At 50.2% G+C, this 22493-nt stretch overlaps 1 protein-coding gene across 6 annotated transcripts in view; it reads right to left on the bottom strand.

The window, feature by feature from the left end:
• The window catches only part of RERE (arginine-glutamic acid dipeptide repeats), a 428266-nt gene that overhangs the window by 7400 nt on the left and 398373 nt on the right, over nucleotides 1–22493 (bottom strand). For all 6 annotated transcript variants that reach the window (XM_033843759.2, XM_033843770.2, XM_033843768.2 and 3 more), the window contains 5 exons: nucleotides 3142–3304; nucleotides 2152–2244; nucleotides 1434–1633; nucleotides 464–625; nucleotides 13–126 (listed from right to left, as the gene is read on the bottom strand). In XM_033843759.2, coding sequence (XP_033699650.1) covers nucleotides 13–126; nucleotides 464–625; nucleotides 1434–1633; nucleotides 2152–2244; nucleotides 3142–3304 — 732 coding nt within the window. The remainder of the gene's footprint in view (nucleotides 1–12; nucleotides 127–463; nucleotides 626–1433; nucleotides 1634–2151; nucleotides 2245–3141; nucleotides 3305–22493) is intronic.

Raw genomic sequence — 22493 nt, 5'->3', positions numbered from 1 at the left:
CACAGATCTCACCTGGGTCTTTGTCTTCTTGGAGCTGGTCCTGTCGGCCTCGTCCGTATCAGAGGCCACCTTCTCCCGCTGGCGCTTGGTGCTCTTCAGAGGGGACGAGGCTTCCTCCTTCACCTTCTGAGGCGGGAAAGCCCACAGGGAGACTCAGGCTGAGGCAGCCTCGGGGGGTGCGGGTGACAGCTGCTTGCTGACGCCTGGCCCCCCGCACGCCACGCTCCCTCCCCGAAAACAAGAAAGCTCTGGAAGGGGCCAGTGTCTGGGGATGGGAAACTCAAGGCAGAGGTGGCCCCCAGAGGTCCGTGCTGGGAACCGCGTGGACCCCCATTCTCCAGGCCCCAGGTCAAGGCACTGCTGGTGCCCAGGAGGCTCCACGAATGACTGAGGGACACGGGGAAGCTGAGCACCGACTCCAGCAGCCCGGGTTTCAAGGGGAGGGTGGGCCCCAGCACCTCACCTTGGCCGACTTCTTCACCGTCTCTGCTTTACTGTCGTTGCTGGAGGTGCTGGCAGCGCTGGGGGAGTTCCGGCCGCTGGAGCGGATGTCTTCATTGATGGGCGAGGCGCGACCATCAGGGCTGGCTGGCTGCTTCTTCCGACCACTGCGCAGTGTAGACATCTGCCCACCCCAACCGGAGGCTGGTGAGACTGGGCCCCAGTTCCCACACCGGCCACCTGAGCCCCAGTCCCAGGCAGGAGCCTCCAGAGCAGGTCCACCAACAGCCTCATGGCAAATCCCAGATCCTGGCCAACCACGGGGACCCCTGGCTGTCCCTGGCTGCACAGGGGTCACCATGGAGCGAAGAAAGGAGGGGGTGAACGGGCGGGTTTACATGGAAAAGAGGGCGATTCTCAGCTTACACCGGAAGCGCTCGTCTCCAGGGACTGTCCTGAATGAGGCGAGCCTGCCTGAGGGCAGAAGTCGGGAGGGCAGCCCTACTCCGTGAGCTACCCCGAGGGACAGTTACACCTAAAGTCAGTTTTAAGTCACCTCACCCTTTCTGTTTGCTCCATGTTAACTGCCCGCTCCTCCCACCAGATCCAAACACACACACTTGCTGATTTCACCTGACAGGATGGAAGTGACCCAAAGAGATGAGCTGTCAAATAATGCGCTCAGCTCCTAAAACCACCAGGCCTTCAGCAGGTTTCTGCAAAGCCATGGGGGCTCGGAAGAGACAGGGGTACAGCAAGTCACACTGGTCTACCAGCTCCCCAAGGAAGGTGCAAGGGAGGGAGAGAACAGAGAGCTCTTCCCAGCCCCACAGGCAAAAAGCTAATTAATGCCTTCGGGCAAATCATTTCACCTTTGGGGGGTCTGCTTCTCTACCCAAAATGAAACACACCTACCATCCTCCTCCTGATGGGCGCAAGCCCCCAGCAGGAACCTGGAGAAGCAGTCTGGCTGCCTGGCCATGGGGACTCACCGAGCCACGACTCCGTCGTGTCCTCATGCTATGTTTCCCACTGGGCCCATCGTCTTCCTCTTTCACAGGTTTGAACATAAATGGTGGGGGGTCCACGGGCTTCTCAATGGGGGGAAGCTCGCCGTATTTCTTGAAGTGAATGCGGCAGTCTGTACAGAGCAGGATGTTCTCCCGGCCCCCGTGGTGCCAGTCTTTGGAGGCTGTGCAAGGGAAGAGGGGCGGGGGGGTGCCAACCTCGACAACCAGCGCCCCTGGGGACAGGCATCGGAGCAGGGAGGCCCTTCCGTGGGCTCAGCTGACCCCAGCGTCACGAGAACCATGTAGCGCTGAGCTTGGACAAACACCTGTCACCCAGACCACAGAGGTACTAGTGTCGCCCTGCTCTCCCCTGCAAGGGAGAGGACTTCAGGCCTGCCCACCACCCGCACCTCATCTCAGGAGACCCAGGAAGAGCCGGCAGCAGGCTCCCAGGGAACACAGGCCCCGACCCTGAACAAGCCTGTCCTACCCACTGGTCGGCACTCCATCCTGAACGCTAACAGGAGAGTCAAGTAAAACAAAGATCTTCAACTTTCTAAGTAACCCTGAAGACAATGCAAATGTCAAGTCAATGACCGCCCAGACAGGCCTCCAATTCGACTCCCCGAACGTGCAGAGCCGGAAGTGGCCGAGCCCGGCCGTTCCAGCGCAGGCGCCCTGCCCACCAAGCCGCACTTACTGGTGCTGAAGCAGTGGCGGCAGGCGTAGCCCTTCAGCTCCTGCTCGCTGTCCTCACTGTCGAAGTCATCCTCACTGGCTGAACTCAGGTCCACTGGGAACGATGGGCACGCAAGGGGGTGGTGGGAGACACCGTCAGCTGGGCCAAGACTGGGACCACCTGTCACCTCTGGCCTGTCCCAGGCTCTGAGCCAACAGTCAGGGTGGCCCAGCAGGCCACAAAGGACCACTCTGAATGAAGAACTCGTGTATGAGCGGTGATACCCGAGGGTCTGCCCTGCCACTCCGCGGGGGGGCTGCTGTCACGCCTCAGTCCCGGGGTGGCTGGCACCGATGCCCACAGCTGGTGGACGTGAACAGGGCCAAGTGCACCTGCGACGCCCTCCCTGACACCCTGAGGAATTCCCTCTCCAGCAAGCCCTAGCCCCTCCGGCCCTACTGGATTACTTCTTGTTTGCATGAGCAACATAAGCGACCCTCAGGCTGAGTGCCCTGGGCCAGGGCAGAACCACAAGGCACTACTCTAGTTTTCAGAGGTTAAGAAGGTGTGGGCTTCACTGTCATATCAGATTGCAAGTCACAGGGGACAAAGAGGAGAATCCCAATAAAGCAGCAGGAAGGAGAAGAAAACATTCATCTGACCGCACTGCAGCCACAACACAAGTGCAGTACCCCCTCGGCTACGGGGAAACGTCCTCTGGGTCACCAGTAACGCCTCAGGCCAAGGCCAAGACTTACATTTTTGTAAAAGATGATGTTGAGTTTAAGGAAAATCTAAATGTACTCAGGTCAGGCTTTGTACTTCCCCACATCTCTCTCTCTCTCTCTCTCTCTCTCTCTCTCTCTCTCTCTCTCTCTCTCTCTCACACACACACACACACACACACACACACACACACACACACACACACGAGCTGTGCCAGGGATGCGCACGAAAGCAGGCCCACCCACAGCTGCGACACGTGCCTGCGTGTGCACAGCCCCCACTTACAGAATTCACTGGACGGGGGTCTGGAGGGCGTGTTGACGGGCGTGGATGCAGTGCGGGTCTTAATCCTCCTGAACACGGCCTGCCTGCGGTGCCTGCGGTGAGCCCGGGAGCTGGCTGCTTCCGGGGTTTTCTTCCAGTAGTAATAGAAGGTGATCAGCTCTCCCTGCATGAAAGAAGGGACGGCTGTGAGGGAAGCACCCTCGCCCCAGCACTGCCTCTTGCGCTGTGAGCAGAGGCTGGCTTTACGACAGCTGCCCGGAGGCCCGCACTCCCTCAAGACACACCTGCAGAGCTGCCAGGCCACTGGGGCCAGCCCCTTGGAGCGTTAACTTCTAGACATCAGGAACATTCATCTGCTCAACAGGTATCTGCTGGGTGCCTATGTGCAGATGCCGCCACTGCTCTAAGCACTGGAGGTGCATCAGTAAATCACTGACACAAAGGAAGACCCCTATCCTCCAGCTGTGTGTGTGTGTGTGTGAATGGGTGCACACACACAGGATGATCTCTTCACAGCGTTTCAGTGAATCCACAAAGGGGCGACACGGAAATACCCGGCCAGTTAGACCATTCCAGAAACCAAAGCAAACAACTGAGGTGGCAGGAACTGGGGCCAGGAGGAAGGTCAGGAAGAACAGACCCCAAACCCAGGCAAACTGCTCTACAGCCGAATGCCCACCCCGGACAAGCCAGCACTGGGTGCTGAAGGCGAGACCGGGGCCTGGCGAAAAAGATTAAGAGTGGACACAGCACACTGTGGCGCTGGGTGGAGATGAAAGGCCACATGTCACGAGGTCAGTGTTTCAGGCCAAAGGAGCGCCTCGTTTCATGCATGGCTCAAAAGAAAGGGAGGCAAGACATCTTTCTAAAAAATACAGCAAGTGGACATGAGTCCAAGTACAACTTGAAAAAAAAAAAAAACAAGAGCATTTTTGGCACTCCCAGCCCCAAGGGGCTCATCTGGCACACCGCATGTGTACACACACGGGTGGGGGTGGGGGATGGTCGTATGGTGTGTTCCACTAACACTGGCTGACAAAAGACTGTTTTCTTAAAACAAACACCCCAAGATAAAGTGCCTCTACTTGGAATGTTTAAAAAACAGTTAAAACAGACTTCCCTGGTGGTACAGTGGTTAAGAATCTGCCTGCCAATGCAGGGGACATGGGTTCCAGCCCTGGTCCGGGAATATCCCATGTGCCGCAGACCAACTAAGCCTGTGCGCCACAACTACTGAGCCTGCGCTCTAGAGCCCGCGAGCCACAACTACTGAAACCTAAGTACCACAACTACTGAAGCCTGCGCGCCTAGAGTCCGTGCTCCCAACAAGAGAGGCCACCGCAATGAGAAGCCCGTGCACTGCAATGAAGAGTAGCCCCCGCTCACCACAACTAGAGAAAGTCTGCGTGCAGCAGTGAAGACCCAACGCAGCCAAAGATAAATAAATTAAATAAATTTATTTTTTAAAAAACCCAGTTAAAACAGTGAGAGAGGCTCGATCACACTGATCTTCCGTAATTAAATCAATACTGTAGAAAGTCAGTTAACCTGACAGACGGTATCTTGGGACGTGTCCCTGGCAGCGGGGGTGGCAGGGGGTGTGTGGTGGTGCGTCCTGCATCTGAAGGTGGGAGCTTCTTGGCCAAAGCCCACTCTGCCTCACAGGAGGCTCTCTGCCTTGGGAATGGAGGGGCCAAAAAAGATAAGTGAAGAGTCTGTCCTCCAGTGACCTGAGGTCTAGCTGCAAAGACCAGTGTTAAGAAGACTGAAAGAGACAGAGCAGCACAGGTACCACACAATGAACCCCTGGGACTGGCAGAGTGCCCAGTCAGATGAGGTTCCCATGAACACACCCCCAGAAGGAACGGCCTGGGAACCCAACGGCAAGTGAGCTGGGAGAGCAGTGGGCAGATCTGAGGTGGGGACGTGGCTTCCGCAAAGCAGGTGACGCACGTGTGCTGAGTACTCACTACTGAGAGCTAGATTCTTTGTGCATTTTCTTTCTTTTTTTTTTTTCTTTTTGGCTGCATTGAGTCTTTGTTGCTGTGCATGGGCTCTCTCTAGTTGCGCCGAGCGGAGGCTACTCTTTGTTGCAGTGCGCGGGCTTCTCATTGCGGTGGCTTCTCTTGTTGCAGAGCATGGGCTCTAGACACGTGGACTTCAGTAGTTGTGGCTCGCGGGCTCAGTAGTTGTGGCTCACGGGCTCTAGAGCGCAGGCTCAGGAGTTGTGGCGCACGGGCTTAGCTGCTCGGTGGCACATGGGATCTGCCTGGACCAGGGCTCGAACCCGTGTCCCCTGCATTGGCAGGCAGATTCTTAACCGCTGCGCCACCCGGAAAGTCCCATCTCTGTGCATTTTCTAAGACACAGAACCACAGCTGTCATCGGACCCCTAAAGGATCTGTGATTCAAGGACTCCTGACCAGCTCCCACAAGGCTACAGCCTGTATCCCTTGGAGCTGTGGCTGTGCTTCAGTCTTTCCAAGCACCACTGAACGAAACGCTAGGGACTGCCAGTGTTTTAAGAGATGAAGCACGACCCCAGGCCAAGGAGGCCAGGAACCAGCCTCCAAGGACGCTTCCCACCCCCTTTTCGGTTCCATGAGATGGTGACTGAACAACAAGGGAAAATGTAGGAACTGCCCTTGGATTTCCACTCTATTACACGTTAAGACCACAAATGCAGGCTATATGATGGTCCCCATGGTGAGTGGAGTATCCTGAGCCCCTAAGGTCACGATCTAAGAAACCTCCCGGCTTCTGCTTCTTTACTTCCTACCTTCCTGACTTGGAAAGTCATTTATCTATACTGATCTTTTGCTGTTGGCGGGCTCAAACTCATAAATCCACTAGGGGATTAAGAGACCTGTGCTGACATAAAAGTGACCTGGCTCTGGTTTTCCTATGAGAAAACACAGAACAGAAGCCAAGGCAGGTCAGCGTCACCCTTCAAACACTGTGTCAGAGTGCCGTGCTTCATCAGTTCAAAAGGGCAGCTGGTGCAGTAAATCATGGCCCAATCCCAGGGCTGGAAAAGAGAATGAGGAAATCCAAAGTGGTTCCTGTTCCTCCCACCTCCGCTTATAGCTGAGGTTGTTTTAGGGGTCAAGGGTGACAGAGGCCTCGGATGGTGGAAGGAAACAAAAATGGGCGAGACGGGCTTCCCCTGCCGATGCAGGGGACACGGGTTCGTGCCCCGGTCTGGGAAGATCCCACATGCCACGGAGCAGCTAGGCCCGTGAGCCATGGCCACTGAGCCTGCACATCTGGAGCCTGTGCTCCACAACAGGAGAGGCCACAACAGTGAGAGGCCCGCGTACCGCAAAAAAAAAAAAAAAAAATGGGTGAGAAACCTGGAGGGGAGGCACAACCACCAGCGTCTCTGTCACACCTCGGTCTGACCTGAAGGCTGTGAACAAGAGCCGCCCTGACGTTTCTGCAGAGCCCTGTGTGCACTACTGACTCACACGGTTATGAGGTATCCTTTCTATTTCTCACACATGAATGTTCTGAAAGAGCTTCAAATAGTATCAAAAGATGGTATGGGGACTTCCCTGGTGGCTCAGTGGTTAAGAATCAGCCTGCCAACACATGGGACACGGGTTTGAGCCCTGGTCCGGGAAGATCCCACATGCTGCAAAGAACTAAGCCCGTGCGCCACAACTACTGAGCCTGCACGCCACAACTACTGAAGCCCGCGCTCTACAACAAGAAAAGCCAGCGCAACGAGAAGCCCGCGCACCGCAATGAAGAGTAGCCTCCGCTCGCCACAACTAGAGAAAGCCCGCGCACGGCAACGAAGACCCAACGCAGCCAAATATAAAATAAAATAAAGTAAAATAAAATAGAAACAGCTTTTAAACAAGGAGCCCGGAACAGATTCCACCATCTGAGTTCCAAGGATCAAAATGACCAAGTCTGAAGGACTGTTAAAATTAAAATGAAAGAATATAAATTTCAAAATTCAGGAAGACAGGGGAGTGACGAGGAATCTCATACACTGCTGGTGAAATGTAAAAGGGTCGAACCACTTTGTAAAACCGTGTGGCAGTTCTTAGAAAGCCAAATATGTACCATACGACCTAGCAAATGATTCGACTCCTAGGTGTTTACCTCAAAGGAATAAAAACATATGTGCACACGAAGACTTTTATACAAGTGTTCATTAAAACTTTACTCTCCATAGCCAGAAACTGGGAACAAGTCAAACAGCCCCTCAGCAGGAAAACGGATAAACGTATTATGGTACACCCACTCACAAGAATACCACTTGGCAGTAAAAAGGAACAAACTACTGATGGGTACAACCAGTGGATGAATCTCAAAGACATCATGTTGAATGAAAGCAGCCAAACACCAAAGGGAACACAGACTGTACGATTCCATTCTAGAAAAGACAAATCTGTAATCACAAAAAGCAAATGAGTGGTTGCCTGGAGTCTGGAGCATGAGGGGTAGGCAACGGAGATCTTTTGGGGTGATGGGGCTGGTTCTATACATCGATGGTGGTGGTGTTACATGGATGTATACAGTTGTCAAAACTCACTGAACTTGTGCACTTCAAGTGGGTGCATTTTTACGATCTACATGGTATGCACACCATACATCAATGAGTTGACTATAAAAGAAAAAGAAAAAAATCCAGACCAGGTTTTATCAGCTGCCTCTCAACCACTGTAATGTCTAGGAAGGGATTAAACATTGGAATGGAGCAAATCTGGGAGGATTAGAAACAGTAATATTGGTGACTGCATGGGTGGCTAGGTCATGAGCACAAACAAAAGAATATGTGGGGGAAAGCTTTCGTTCTACAAATAGGGAGTGAAGCAGCTCGAGGCCTCACCAGGAATGAAGTCAATTGAACTTTAATCAAACATGCATAGCGTGTGCTGTGGTGACCCACTGCACATAAATTCAGGGAAGAAAAGCTGCTGCAGAAATCAATAGCTTACTGAAACATTAACACAGGCAATCACTGATCAAAAGGCAGCTCCACAAAGGCAGCCTTGCAAATGAGCTCCTGCTTGCGTTGCAAGCACACATAGAGGCGTAAACGCTGTCGACACGAATGGCCTGTAATGATCATTTTGTACCCAGTGCTCGAACCTCATCCCGCAACAAGGCCTCACAGTCAACAAGCCTCGCGTCTCGGGGCAGAACTGCACAGGCTCAAGGAACTAAACTGGTTTAGTGCCTGGGCAAAGAAGCAAAGGAAGGGGCTGAAGTCATCTCTCAGAGAAAAGCCGGCGTGCAGCAACGAAGACCCAACGCAGCCAAAAATAAATAAACTAACAAATAAATAAAATATATATATTAAAAGAAAGAATGGATAAACAACAAGGTCCTACTGTATAGCACAGGGGCTATATTCACTATCCTGTGATGAAGCATAATGGAAAAGAATATTAAAAAAAAGAATGTCTGCATGTGTGTAACTGGGTCACTTTGCTGTACTGCAGAGATGGGCACAACATTGTAAATCAACTAAACTTCAATTAAAGAAACAAGATAATTTCTTCTTCTGAAGTAAGATGAGCTACATGTCTTCTCTCTAAGGGACCTTGGGGAAATGAAAGCATAGAAGAGACTGTTGAAGAGGAAGGTGCTGTAGGCACTTCAAGTATCAAAGGTTCGTTGTCAGTGAGTACGTCTGTCCCCAGGACCACCACAGAGCAAAGCTCCCCACGCCCCAGGTTCTCTCCCCGCAGCCCAGCACGAACTCCCCAGACACGGGCCCGCTGGGAGGCTAGTGCGGAGGCAGAACAGGCAGTCAATTATTTTCGTCCCATTGCTGAAGCCTAAGGGTCCACCCAAGACTGAGTCCCATTTGCTGCAACTGTCATGTAATCATTACTGCTCCAACCATCCACGGAAGTCTCAACCCTCCAAGGTGGTGGAAGACGAGGTCCAGGGATCCCCGCCCGCACACCGAGTCCAGGGCTGCCATCTACGATCAGGTCCTCTCTTTACAAGCCAAGGGAGGCCTCAGTCTTTTGTAAATAACCCTGTACACGCACACCTCACTCTCCATTCAGGGTACACAACAGCGTTCCTTTCTCTTCCATTCTGACAACACGGTTCTGTGAACTGGCAGAAAACAACGATGCCCACTGGTCTTCCGTTAAGCTGTATTAAGCAAGGCCCTGGAAACCAGTCTCCTGCTTCCGGAACACGCAGGGAGGCAGGTGGGTAATTGAACCCGGTCCCTGCACTGTACTCAGTGCCCCCGCACCAGCCTCAGGAGGTACCCAGTGGGGGGTGCCCACAAGTGCCCCTTCTGCTGGTGAGGGGAAAGGGACTTCTCCTTTACCAAGGTTTCAACAGGCACCCTCCTCTCCTAGCCAAACACTGCCTACTAAGTGGGGGAGGGCTGGGGAGACGACAGAAGAGACGGGATGGAGCGGCAGGCCTGGAGCTGCTCATGACGGTGGCATTATGAACAGTTTCTTCTGAAGCGATTTTGCAGGCACTTCAAGGCCACCTGCCACAGTCAGCAGACAACGTGGTGGACAGGCCCCACGAAGTGGCAGCTGGCCTTCACACGCAACTGACACACCTCACTGCAGGGGTTAGAAAGTAAGCGTTCAGAAGAAATTATCTTATTTCTCTAAGACATATTATTACTGTTCAGACGCTAAATGAGTATTTTAACTTGAGTATGTGGAGCAAGCACCGCTAAGTGATCTCCACACAACGCCTTCAGTCAGCAGGCCGATGGCCAATTAGCATCAGACTGGTGTTCCTCTGCTAAAACTTGTTTGAAGAATGCCCTTCAGTCGCCATCTGGCTCCTTCTTTGGTGGTCCAGGTAAAAAGGGTGAAGAAACCCACCACTATGGAGAGATCTAAAGCTTTAAAAAAAAAAAATTTTAAAAAAAAGTGTGTTTTTCCAGGGAGAAGGTCCAGGAAGCAATGAGTAGTTATGAAACAAGGCCCCAAACCCAGTGGGGCAGGAGGGAGAAGGAAACATGGCACAGAGTTGCTTCGAGCTGCTTCATTCCCCAACCCAGGGCCCCAGGAAATGACACCGTGGCCACTGGAGCTGGTGCTAGGAAGCCTGCCTGGGACGTGTCTCCTGGGAAGAGCTGCTCTAACCGGAGCAGAGCTCAGGCCCTCTGATTTCCATGGCCACCTCTGCCTGGGAATTACAGCTGCATTGTTTCTTGGCAAAAACTACTAATTCAAGGGTAGTGAAGCAAGTCAGTTAAATTTCCTGTCACAGACTCCCACGCAAGTCATTCTTTCCCTTCACTCCCTGAGGATTCAAGGGCTGAATCCGACAACTGTTTAGAACATCTGAGGTGAGCAGCCGGGCACTGGGTAGAACCGTCCACTGTCTTTGGGGGCAGCCACCTTTACAAATCTTTTTCCAGCAGGCAACTGGTTGTCTTCCAGCAACAACTCTGGTAATTAAAGCAATGCTGTCCTGGGCTCCTCCTTTTGTTAACCAACCGAATCCCCTAATCGCTAAAGGAGCCCCCAGCCAGCTGGCTCTGCTGCTAATTGTTAAACACCACCTCTGTGGTCTCGGAGTGCATCTGCGAGGACGATGACATGCTTGAAGGCGCACAGCAGAAAACCACAGCCTCCTGACCTAGCAGGCCATGCGGGAGGAAGCCCCACGCGAGGGGGTATCCTGCTTCGGGGCAGGCTCCCGACGCTCCTTACCCTCTTTACCCACATCCGGCTCCTTTCCTGGAGAGACGAAGGGAAGGGAGGAAAGGCAAGACTTTGGAAGTCCGGGAAGGCCTCCTGGGTGTAACTGGTTAAAACGACAAGGCCACGTGAAGACACTCAGAGATATTCCTGAACCAAGCACTCTGCTGCCCCTGTTTAAAATCTCAATTGTGCAGGGTAAAGGAAAGAAAACATTCTTTTCTTTTTTCTTTTTTTTTTAAACAATTACCACCACTACATGTGAACATTGTGAAGGAATGGGAATAGATCTGGGTTTTTTCAACTCAAAATTGTAGAGGTTTCCTAAGCTCTACACTTCTTTAGCTGCTGACCTCAGCCACCTGCAGATCCTACCTCTGGTCCCACACCTTCACGCGGATGTCCAGACCTGCGGTCCTGGGCTGGCTTGTCCCCTCCCACACAGAGACTAGGTCAGTCCTCCCAAAGCACAGCTCTGACCTCGTCAACTTTCCCCTCTGAATCACTGAAGGCTCCTCGAGGCCTACATAACAAATGCCCAGCTGCTTCACTGCTTCCTCCAGGCCTTTCCCTCTGTCCCCAGAAGACCTTTTGACTGCATTCCCCGCCTCTCATGGTCTCTGGCTTATGCCAATCACGACGGCCAGTCCCTGTTCCTCGGTGCTTTCCTGCTGCTGGCGGGACGCAGCCCCGTGAACCACTCACTACTCTGTCTCCTTGATGTCCGGTCCAAGCCCTCCTCACCACGCAGGGCTCCGGCCATCCCAGATGTCGTCTTCTCCTCGAAGCCCTCCTTCACCCGTCTCGCCAACCACGAGGCCGTCGCAACGTCGTCTCACTCCTCCGTGCTGTGCACACAGGCTCTCCCTCGCACTGCAACCGTGAATGAGCTTGTCCAGCTCCCCAAGTCTATGTCCACCTCATCTGTGGGACCCACCCCAGAGGTCTAGGGCATCATCTTGGATATAATGAGTATTCAATAAACATCTGACAGAATGAGTATTTCTTGAGAACTAAAATTCACTGGAAACAAACACTAAAAGGGTAAAACTTTTGAGAAATGGACAAGATTGCCAACTTTTTATTTTGCCAAGTAAGGTCACTGAAAACAACTGCCTCATCTCACCATTATTTCACAGAAGAAATGACATTATCTCTAAAAAGCAGAAAAAGATAGACAATCTCCAAATAAGGGTTCCTTAATTTGATATTTAGTGTTATGCAAAATGACTACATTGTTCTTATTTTTCACTTCCCACAGGCCAGTGAAAACTGAATCCTTGCGCGTGCGTGGTCACTTGGAAGCAGCTGCTCTAAAGGTGGGCGTCAGGGCTGGTGGGAGGGTGGGCTTAGGAATCCAATGCCACCACTTCCTCACCAGTAGCTTTACTTACAAACCAACAAACCGCCTTTTACTGGGCTATGAAATCTATAATAACAATAGCTAAGCACTGTAAGTATGCACTTTCCCTACTTTAACATATTTAACCTTCATAGTACCCTCGCATCTTCATTACCCCCGCTTTACAAATGAAACAACCAAGCCACAGGGAGAAGAGGTCATAGCTCCAGTTGGCAGCCCTGGGGGTCTGGCTCCAGTCTTATGTTCTTAACCACTCTGCTATGAAGTAAGGGGAAACAGCATTTTTTTTTTAAAGTCAGAGGCTCAAATTTGGGTTAACTTTGATCTGCAGAGTTCATTTCTATAGTATCTTAAACCCACTAACTGGAGCCTGGATAGTGGTGGCTGAAGAGCACAGAGGAGCACTGTGCATCCCTGATCACAACAGGCAGCCGGCCTTCCCCCCATGAATTACAGAACCGCACCCGCCTGAAGCAACTCTTAGGGGGACCAAGGTCAGACACACATTTGGTAGGCACGAGTGCACAGTCAGAATTATGCACAAGCCCAGAGAAACATGTCCTACTTCCCATACCGAGAACAGACAGCAGGGACAAGACTGGACGGACTCTGGAGGCCCACTGCCACGGGCACCCTCCTGACCAGCTCGCCACGCCTTGGGCCGTCCAGGGGCCCCTGTTCCAGAAGCCCTCTGTCCACTTCTCGCTCTAGGCTACAAATGTCACAGACCCGTGCCGAGCAAAGGGCCTTCACACACCTCTTCACCCCAAAGCAGTGACTCTTCATTCCCCAAGGAAGCTTGAGAGTTTAGATCCTGTAGAGTCCCTCAAGAAAAGACTTCTGCACATGCTACAGGGCATCCTTCCAAACTACTTCCAGCTAGAGGCACGTAATTAAAGCGGCGACTTCCAACTGTGACTCATGGGCCACTCAGGGGAGCCCATGAGCCTCCACTCTTGCTGCCTCCTCCCCAAGCGGCTCCATTAAACCACCAACTGAGCCCCCGCAGAAGGTTCTGCCACTTCACCAAAAACAACAACAGTAACCAAACGTAAGTAACAGGTCTGGAAATGGCTCATTTGAAGACACAGATCAACACCATCACGAATTGGTCTAAAGCCCAGCCTGAACTGAAGGGCTCCCAGCCACGTGCGGGGCCCACATCAGCCTCTGGCACAGCACGTGACCAACCGCCTTTGCTTAACACGGATCCCCGCAGAAGCGCCCACAGGGGGGGCCTTTATTTTTGGTTTTACTGGGGTGTTTGTTTAAATACAGACTGTTAACATTTTCAATATAATAACGTCAACACCAGGAGTCTCGTTTTCTCTGTAGGGCCTCCCAAACCTCAAGAATTCATTCACTGAAATAGGTTTTCTCTCCCACAAGCTGAATACTTCGTTATTTCCTGAATTCACTTTATTGGGGTTCAGCAACAGGGCAAGTGGGATTTCACCGCCATTGGGTCTATCACCACATCACCCTTCTTAATGTTTTCTAGTTCCTGTAACAAAACCACAATTCTACCAGCAAAGGGGGAGAAGAGAGAGGGGAAAAAGAAAGCCATAAAACTGTTAAAACCGCCATTCTCTGTCTCGTAAACATTTTTCTATTTATCGGACTTTCATTGTCTGTGCAATCTTATTATCCCTGCACAGTATCAAAGTGACATCCGCCAGGGTCACCCTATAAAATATACATTGGCAATGCAACATTTAATGACAGGAATGGGACAAAAGATGAAGGATGGGAGAGGGTGGCATGCTACAGGACGTTTTAAAGGGATCATCAGTTATATCTGTGCATTTCCCGAGGTGATAACTGAATAACGGGGCTGGAGGGAAAGCCATTTTTGAGCTCAGAAAGGACAGTCAGGAGACAACGTGTTTGTACTGGAAAACCTGTAATGGCTGCCAGAGAGCGAGAGCAGCTACTGTAGCAACGCTGCTTCTTCTATTTCATGCTTTTTAGGGACGCACAGCAAATTATCAAGTACAATCAATTTCTGCAAGTTGAATTTTGAAATAAAGGATAGACTTCCTCATTACAAAGAAAGGAGGGAAGAGGGGTATTTAGTTTTGTCATTCTATCACATTTGTTTAATAAAAGGAACAGAAGCAAAGATTGCTCTTCAAAGCACAAAAACACAGTTACAGTACAGCATCCCAGATGCGCAACGGGCCATGTCTTTCACTTGAGTTTTGGATTTAACCTAAGGCAAAGGTCTCCGAAAAGTCCAGACAAGCCTGCAAAGCACGCCCGCGCTCCTCTGTGCTCCCGCCTCTCTCACGCGGCCAGCAGCTGCTGCACGGCAGCCTTTAGCACAAAAGAACTCCAGGGAGGAGGCCGAGGGCTCAGCAGCTCTCCACACACAAGCTGTTCCGGCTGAGGTGTCCCGCCCCCAATTCCTGTGCCTGTTCCTTCATGGTTAGCTCCTAGGAGAGGAGGTGAGGGGACCTCAAACTCCTCCACCTGTGAGAAGACTGCCAGCAGGGGAGGCGGAGGACACCAGAGTTTGCTGGGGGGTAAAGAGAGTACCAATGAGGAGCAGCAGTGTGGGAAAGCGGTAAGGAAACCGGCCACGCAGGCCCCTACCAGTGGGGGCCACGTCTCCCAGCTGATCCTAGCAGCTCTGGGTGGCAGATTTCCACACGGGTTTCCTCACCACCGCTTCACTACGATCCAGGAGAAGCAGCCCAAGTCTAGAACACCTCACAGATGCCTGGGGTGCAGGACACTTAGCTCACCTGGGCAGACGAGGTGGGAAGAAAGGGGACCACAGGATGGACAGACAGCTGCCGGCAGAACACGAGGGGAGCACCCGCCCCCCCGAGGCCCCCCAGGAAACAGCCTATGCCACCCCCCATGAGGTTGCCATCGGAGGAAGGAAAGGTCACTCAGTCTGCGCTCCCAGGACGAGCAGGTGTGCTGGGCACCGTGACCACAGCTGCTCCGGGTTCCAGGGGGTCTCCAAGCATCGTGCAGGTGACTCACACGAACGCGCTCGCTGTAGCTCAGAACACACGTGCAACGTGACCCACCAGGGCTTTGGGCTGTAGTTTATGAAAACGACTTGCGGATCCCTCGCCACAGCTCGTGGTGTGGGCTCGGAGGGCTCCCCGTGCCCCCGGCCCGGCCCAGGTTCCTGTCTAGGCCTCCTCAGGGCTCCCCGTCAGGGGCTGGGGGGCTGGGCGGCTGGCCCCTGCGGGAGGCCGCTGCAGGTGTGGAGCCTGTGAGGACGCACGGGTGGGTCGCTCCTCTCAGGGGCCCCTTAGGCTCCCTGGGCAGCATCCCCAGCCCGAAGGGGCTCGGGAAGATCATGCTGCCACCGTGGGGCTGACTGCCCAGAGGGGAGCTGGAAGCTTCCTTGGCCATCTAACCCACGTCTTCAAAACACTGGATGGAGCTAGATCTCTGAAACAAACTGTATGGTAGGGACGACTCTCTAGGGCTGACTGGGATCTCTTCCCTCTTGGGTGACACGCTGCTAACTTATAATCAGCACGCCTTGTGTGCATCCAAATCTCATTCTGGAGACAAACCACCAATGTTGCCATCCTGGGTGGCTGCAGTCACCCCACTCTAGCTACCCCCTCTCCCCTGGACTGATATGGGGTGTGGCAGGAAGAGGGAGGGGTGCTCCCGGGGGATACCTGGACCACTCCCTTTTATTTTAGCCGCGCCTCGCGGCATGTGGGATCTTAGTTCCCCAACCAGGGATCAGACCTGTGTCCCCTGCATTGGAAGCGTGGAGTCTTATCCACTGGACCGCCAGGGAAGTCCCCCAAACTACTCCCGACTTTATGTTGAGACCGGCCCAAGACGTGAAGGTGCTCTTGGCCCACTCTTGGGAAATTTTCCCTCATGCCCCACGTGTTGCTAAAAGGTCACTCTTGGGCACTGGCCTTTTGTAACAAAAAGTGACACAAAGGGAAGACACTGACAGATGAGCTCTGCATTCTTATTACCTAAACCTGAGTCCCAGAAACGACGCTAAAAAGTCAAGAAACTTTTCATTAATTCAAGAGCTTTAAAATCTTAAAGAGTTTCCAGTCGCAGAAAGCCTCAGAAACGGCCTTTATCCAGTTCTGCTTCACTTCCCCAAAGAAGTCAAAACCCTTTGCAGTGAAGGAGAACAGAAAGGTAGACATTTCTCTGTGAGGCGACTTCGGGCTTGAGCCCATGGCCACAGGGCCCTACTCTGCCGAGAGAGCAGCCAGAGTTGGGGCAGAGAGCAGGACTGCCAAAGAGACATCCCTCAGGCGCTGGTCCCCATTTTAAAAACGGAGAATAGCACCTCACTCATTGAACTGTGACATTAAGAAGAGTTGATGCATACAAAACACTTCGGACAGTGCTTGGCCTACTGTAAAAGATACATAACTGTTGGTCACGACACTGAAACAAACCAAAAAGTCCCAGTGGTGGTAGCAGCTACAATGCCTGTTCTTTTGCCTGACTGGAAAATAACTGTATCACAGTCACAAACGAAACACGAAGTCCTAAGAGAGAGCAAGCAAACGCAGCATTTCTAGAAACAGCAAAAGCATTAAATATTTTTAAAAATTCTGACTCAGGATAAAAAAAAAAAAAAAGCAGAATTGAGCTGAAATGGGTGACGAGTACAACTGTATTCAAGAAGCAACAGGGACCTGAATGGTTCAAATGCTTACACTGGCCTAAGAGATGAACTCGCTGTACTTGTGGGCTGGCCATGCCCATCCCTGGGAGCCACAGGCACATAGTCGAGCCCTGGTAATGCCAGAAACCTCACCAGTGTGGCCAAACGAGAACCACACATCCCAGGTCACCACCTTCTGCCACAAATGACCACTTCTCGCCTGCACCCATGAACCCACGTGCAGCACAAACCACAACAGCACAATGAGCCAGAATCTAACCTCGAAACCAGCGACGCCAACACACAGGCTTCAGGAGGCAGCACCCAGTGCTGTACCGAGTTCTTCCCAGCCTCCACGACTAGCTATGTGTCCATGGGAAGGCTCGTTAACCTCTCTGAAACTCTATTTCCTCATCTGTAAACTAGGGAAGGTTCAGTAGTAGCTCCCTCCTTTACAAGGCTGTGGTTAGGACTGAAATGCCTAAGAGAGGCCTGACACATATGCTTAATAAATGACAGCCATGATGTTTATTCTCTTTCCATTTGGGAAAAGGACTAGAAACTTAAAACTAAGTTCAAGTTAAGGGACTAGTTTAATTAACTGAATTAAAAAAACAATCTTCCAAAGAATGGTTTCTGTAACTGACTTCCTTCTTCTAATGTGTTCCCCCTCAAACTAGACACTTTATATAGTCAAAGAATAAGGGAATGTTAGGCGTAGCGAATGATAATGGTGTTCTGGGCAAGTTCATGGTATGAAAGACAGCACAGGTCAAAGGTCAGCATTCTCCCCAAAGCTCCCAAGTAGAACCACCAGAACATATACCTACCTAAAAGCCTCACTGAGGCAACTGAAAAAGTCCTGTATCTGCCCAGCAGCAGCTTCCATTCTCAGATAAGCAGCACGAGAATGAGAACATGTAGTATCACTACTCATTTCAGCAGGAATGAACTAAGAGAATGGACCTGCTAATCTGCAGCAGACTACTCTGGGGTTTACCAGTTGTCCCTATACTTCAACGCAGAATTAGCTTTAATAGACAAGTTGGAAAGGTCCAGCTTGGGGGACTCGCAACACCCCATTATTTAACTTCATGACACCGTCACTCCACTCTTAAAAGTCCCAAAGAACATTAATTACAGTGAACTTTGTTAGTGAACTTTAAAAATACTCTCTTATGAAAATGTGGAATATAATAATGTCCCAAACCCCAGAATGAAAACTGCTGGCTTAGATCACAAACTCTTTAAGCAGAAAGAAAGTTGAAAAGACTCTCCAAGAGTTAAAGCTAGAAAGAATCTGTGTTTCTTTTTTTTTTCCCCCCTCCCCTCCGCCCCTAAGAATCTATGTTTCTGATGCTGAGCTGAGGATGGGAAAAAATGTTGTACAACTCGCTGTATCACCCCACGGCATCCCTGGGCCCACTGACTCGGGGGGTCCGGGCTCTACAATCTATCCCACGTTGTGGCTGTCTCTCTGCCACTCCGTGCTGTGTAATCAGGGAATGTGTGAGCTGGGATGTCTGTGAAGTTCAGCCTACTCCTGAGTTACGTATGTCCTCTTCCCACTGTCCAACTTTTTCCCCTCAGGACACCAGGTCAATTCTACAATGCTCTCCCACTAAAGGGACTGTGCTGATATGCCCAGAAAATTAATGTGCTGTTCTAGATGCTCTGGGGGTACTAAAGCACCTACATCCTAACACTGTGTTAATAATTAAAAGTAGGGATCCTCTCCTGGGAACTCAAGCAATCATTTCAACAGTGACTCACATATGGCAGCAAATAAAGAAGCAAGTGTTAGCTACTTAAGACAACAGCAGAGACACAAGGCTATATACTAACCCCAGATAAGAGGAAAACTGGCCTGATTTGCACCACTTAAAAATTCTCGTCACGTATGATCAGAAAAGCTCTGATGTCACAACCAGATGCTTTGAAGACATTTTCTTTTGCTCCCTCTAGTGACAGGAAGCAGCACAGTTCTGTACACTTCTACTCGCCTGTTCCAAAAAGGCTGCTAATAAAGTGGTCAAGCTTTATGTTTTTTAGTTCTATGACTTAATTTCTAGTAAGCCCCAACTAAACTTTATGTCTCACTCCCCTGGGCAGGAGAGAGAATGGAATGTGGCTATTGCTCCCAGGTAACAGAGGTTAACAACTGGCCATCAACATGCCATGTCACTTCTCAACTGATAAAATGACCACAATCACTTCAACACCACTCTAAAAATGACCCCAAAGCAGCCTCCGCCAAGTCTCGCTTGCCCACGTGCTCCTCCAGGGCCTGCCTGCCCGACAGCAGCTCCTCAGAGCTATTCCTGCCGGGCCTCAGGATCGGGTCCACCACCTTCCATTCCCAGAATTCCCAGCCAGACTAGGTCAAGTGTGGCCTTGCTGCACTTCAGAAGAAGCAGAGGGGGAAACTGTAGCTCCCAAATGTTCTGTGTTTCAGGATTTAACACATTCATTGTCTGAAATCAAATCAAAAGCAATTACACACATAAATAGTTGAATGAATAATACCAATACCTGCCACAGTATAATAACTGAGCTGACTCGTCATTAAATGACTTTAATGATGTCCCATGGCCCCTCCTTTCAGAGTCTCTGGCTGCCTGCTTGCCCTCTGCCCAGACAGAGGTTCAGGTCTCCTCAGGAAGCCCCAGGAAAAGCACAGCCCCTGGGAAGTCAAAAAACGATACAAGGAAGGCCTAGACAAATTCCTAAAAATCGAATGGTAGTGGGACAGGTTACTGAGAAACGTTAAACCCTGCTTCATGCTAATTCACAAAGGAGATACAGGAATTCCATGGGTGCCAAAAGGACCCTTACGAATATCAGATTGCAATAATAATAAAAAAAAAAATCAGATAATGTTGTACTTCTAGCTCCTGGTGGCAAAACAACACAAGACAACACAAACCCATGGACCGAGGAGGCCGGATCAGCTACTTGGTGAGCTTTTATCTCCAGAAGGGAAGATTTCTACCCCCAATAAATCCTGGCTCAGAGGAGTCAAAAGAAATGCAAAGTAGCAGCAGCTTCCAAGCTTCTAAGCAGGGAAGCAAAGGAATTTTCATGAATGTAAGGTGCACTTCTGTCCCAATCGGTCAAAATACCAGCATGTTTAAGAAAACGTGTGATACTATAGTTAGCTAATCTCTCCTTAAAAATTATTCTTGAGTTAGAAAGACAATTAAAAAAAGTTAAAAAAAAAAATTGCTGTTGTGCCCTGTATAAATCTCAAGGAGAAAATGGAGCCAAGAAAACTTCCCAGGAACCTTTCTAATTACAAGCCAAGATCTACTTCCCACATTTGGGATCACTACTAATAAGAGCGTTCCTGAGCTCCCCTTAGCTCGTGCAGCACTGTCCCATAAAAGACATTAAAGCCGCACAAGCAAGTCCTACCCCCTCCACAACACTGGACTCTGAAACACAGCCAAGGCAGAATTCCAAAGAGCCAGCTTCCTTTCTGGAGGCAGCAAATTGAGCAGTGGCCCCAAATTCTTAGGGCTAAATTTTCTAGCAAAGTTTACCTCAAAGGCTTAACGTAAAGGACAAAGGTTTTGAAATCTATTCTCTATCCTCTCAAGGGCAGCCTGCAATTTCGGATGCAGGGAAGTGTGAAGAAATATTTCATAATGTGACCCGAAGGGACCGTCAGGAAAGTAGGAAGGGGAGTAAGGAAAGCCCAAAACGCAAACGGATCTAGAGACCCAATTCGATGCAACTTCATTCAAAATGCCAACTGTTTAGGTTGTGGAGCAAAACGAGCTGATTCCAAAAACTTTAAAGAGCAAAGGGCCAATAACCAAGATATTCCTGAAAAAGAAGAGCAAGGTGAGGGACTTGCCACACCAAATGTCAACAATTCTTCTAAAGCCAGACAGTGAGGTGCTGGCACAGAAGTAAACAGACCAATGGAGCAAAACAGAGCCCAGAAATGGATTCACGCACTGCTAGAAATTTCGTTTCTGACATAGCAGGTGATATAAATTAGTGGAGAAAGGCTGGACTTCTCAACAGGTGGTACTGGGACACCTGGTTATACACATTAAAAAAAAATAAGGGACTTCCCTGGAGGCGAAGTGATTAAGAATCCACCTGCCAATGCAGAGGACACAGGTTCAATCCCTGGTCCAGGAAGATCCCACGTGCCACAGAGCAACTAAGACCATGCGCCACAACTACTGAGCCTGCACTCTAGAGCCTGCGAGCCACAACTACTGAGCCCACGCGCCTAGAGCCCGTGCTCTGCAACAAGAGAAGCTGCCGCAATGAGAAGCCCACGCACAGCAATGAAGAGTAGCCCCCGCTCACCACAACTAGAGAAAGCCCGCGCGCAGCAACGAAGACCCAACGCAGCCAATAAATAAATGTTGTCCCCTACCTCATACAATAACCAATTCCAGGGGATTAAAGACATATATAAATGTAAAATTATAAAACTCTTAAAAGACAATAAATATAGGAGACTGCCTTTACAACCATGAAGAAAGATTCCTTAAATACTACAAATTCAAATCATAAAGACTGATACATTTAATTCCACAAAAATTAAAAACATACTAGTTCTCCCGCAAAGAACATGAAAAGATAAGCCACAAACTGGAAGTGCATTTGCAACATAGATTTTTTGTTTTTAAATAAGGATCATCTAGAACTCTTACAAATCAAAAAGAAAAAGAAATTCAACTGAAAAGCGAGCAAAAGATTTACACACAGGTCCTTCATGGAAGAGGAAACAAATGACTAATAAACGCATGATAAGATGCCCCATATCAGCAGTTATCAGGAAAATACAAGTTAAAACTACTCTGAGATGTTTCAAACTCACAATAGTAGCAAACACTTTAATGCCTGACTCTGTCAAAGTGTTGGCAAGGAAGTGAAATTACTGGAACTCATATGCAGCTGGAAATAACTGGCTTTAGTAAATGAGAAGATCGGCATACCAAAACCCAGACATTCTAGTCCTAGGTATCCCTAAAGAATTCCTCTTACAAACATACCAGGAGACACGGACGGCAGAACCGTATGCAAGAGCAAAAAAATCTGGAACAAACTGAAATGTCCGTCAACAGGAGAAAAGTAAAATGTGTTATATTCATACAATGCTGTGAAACCCTGTAGAACTACAAATGACACAGTGGAATCCCAGGACAAAGGTGAGTGAAAAGAGCAAGGTGCAGAAGCACATTCTTCCTCCACGACTCCATTTACACACAGTTCAAAAACATGCACAACTAAACAATATATTGTGTACGGATACAAATATTTGAGGCAAAACCATAAAGAAAAGGAAGGGGAGTAAAAACAGACTTCAGGATAGTGGTCACCTCTGAGTGGAGAGGAGGGGAACTGGACTGGGGAGGGAACACTCCCGCAACCGGCAGCTCTGTGGTGGTACACGGGAATTCATACGTTCTTATTTTTATACCAAACACATATTTCATAAAGATTCTTTCCTAACTCCTCAATATTAACCAGAACAAAAGCTACCCAGCAGACTGTCAAACATTCCAACTCCGCCATATTAGAAAGGTTTCTCAACTCTCCAGAGAGTTTGGAAGTCACAGGCAGGTACCTCCTGCTCATCAGACAGCAGTGCAGCGTGAGGGCTTACTCTGCCCCTGCTCAACTGCTTCTGCTCAGAGCTGTGCCTCCACCTGCTCCCACCTTCCCACCCCCGAGTGTCCGTCCGCAC

The sequence above is a fragment of the Tursiops truncatus genome, chromosome 1 (assembly GCF_011762595.2).
Source record: "Tursiops truncatus isolate mTurTru1 chromosome 1, mTurTru1.mat.Y, whole genome shotgun sequence".
NCBI classification, from domain to species: domain Eukaryota; kingdom Metazoa; phylum Chordata; class Mammalia; order Artiodactyla; family Delphinidae; genus Tursiops; species Tursiops truncatus.
This window is presented reverse-complemented; position numbering and strand designations above follow the sequence as displayed.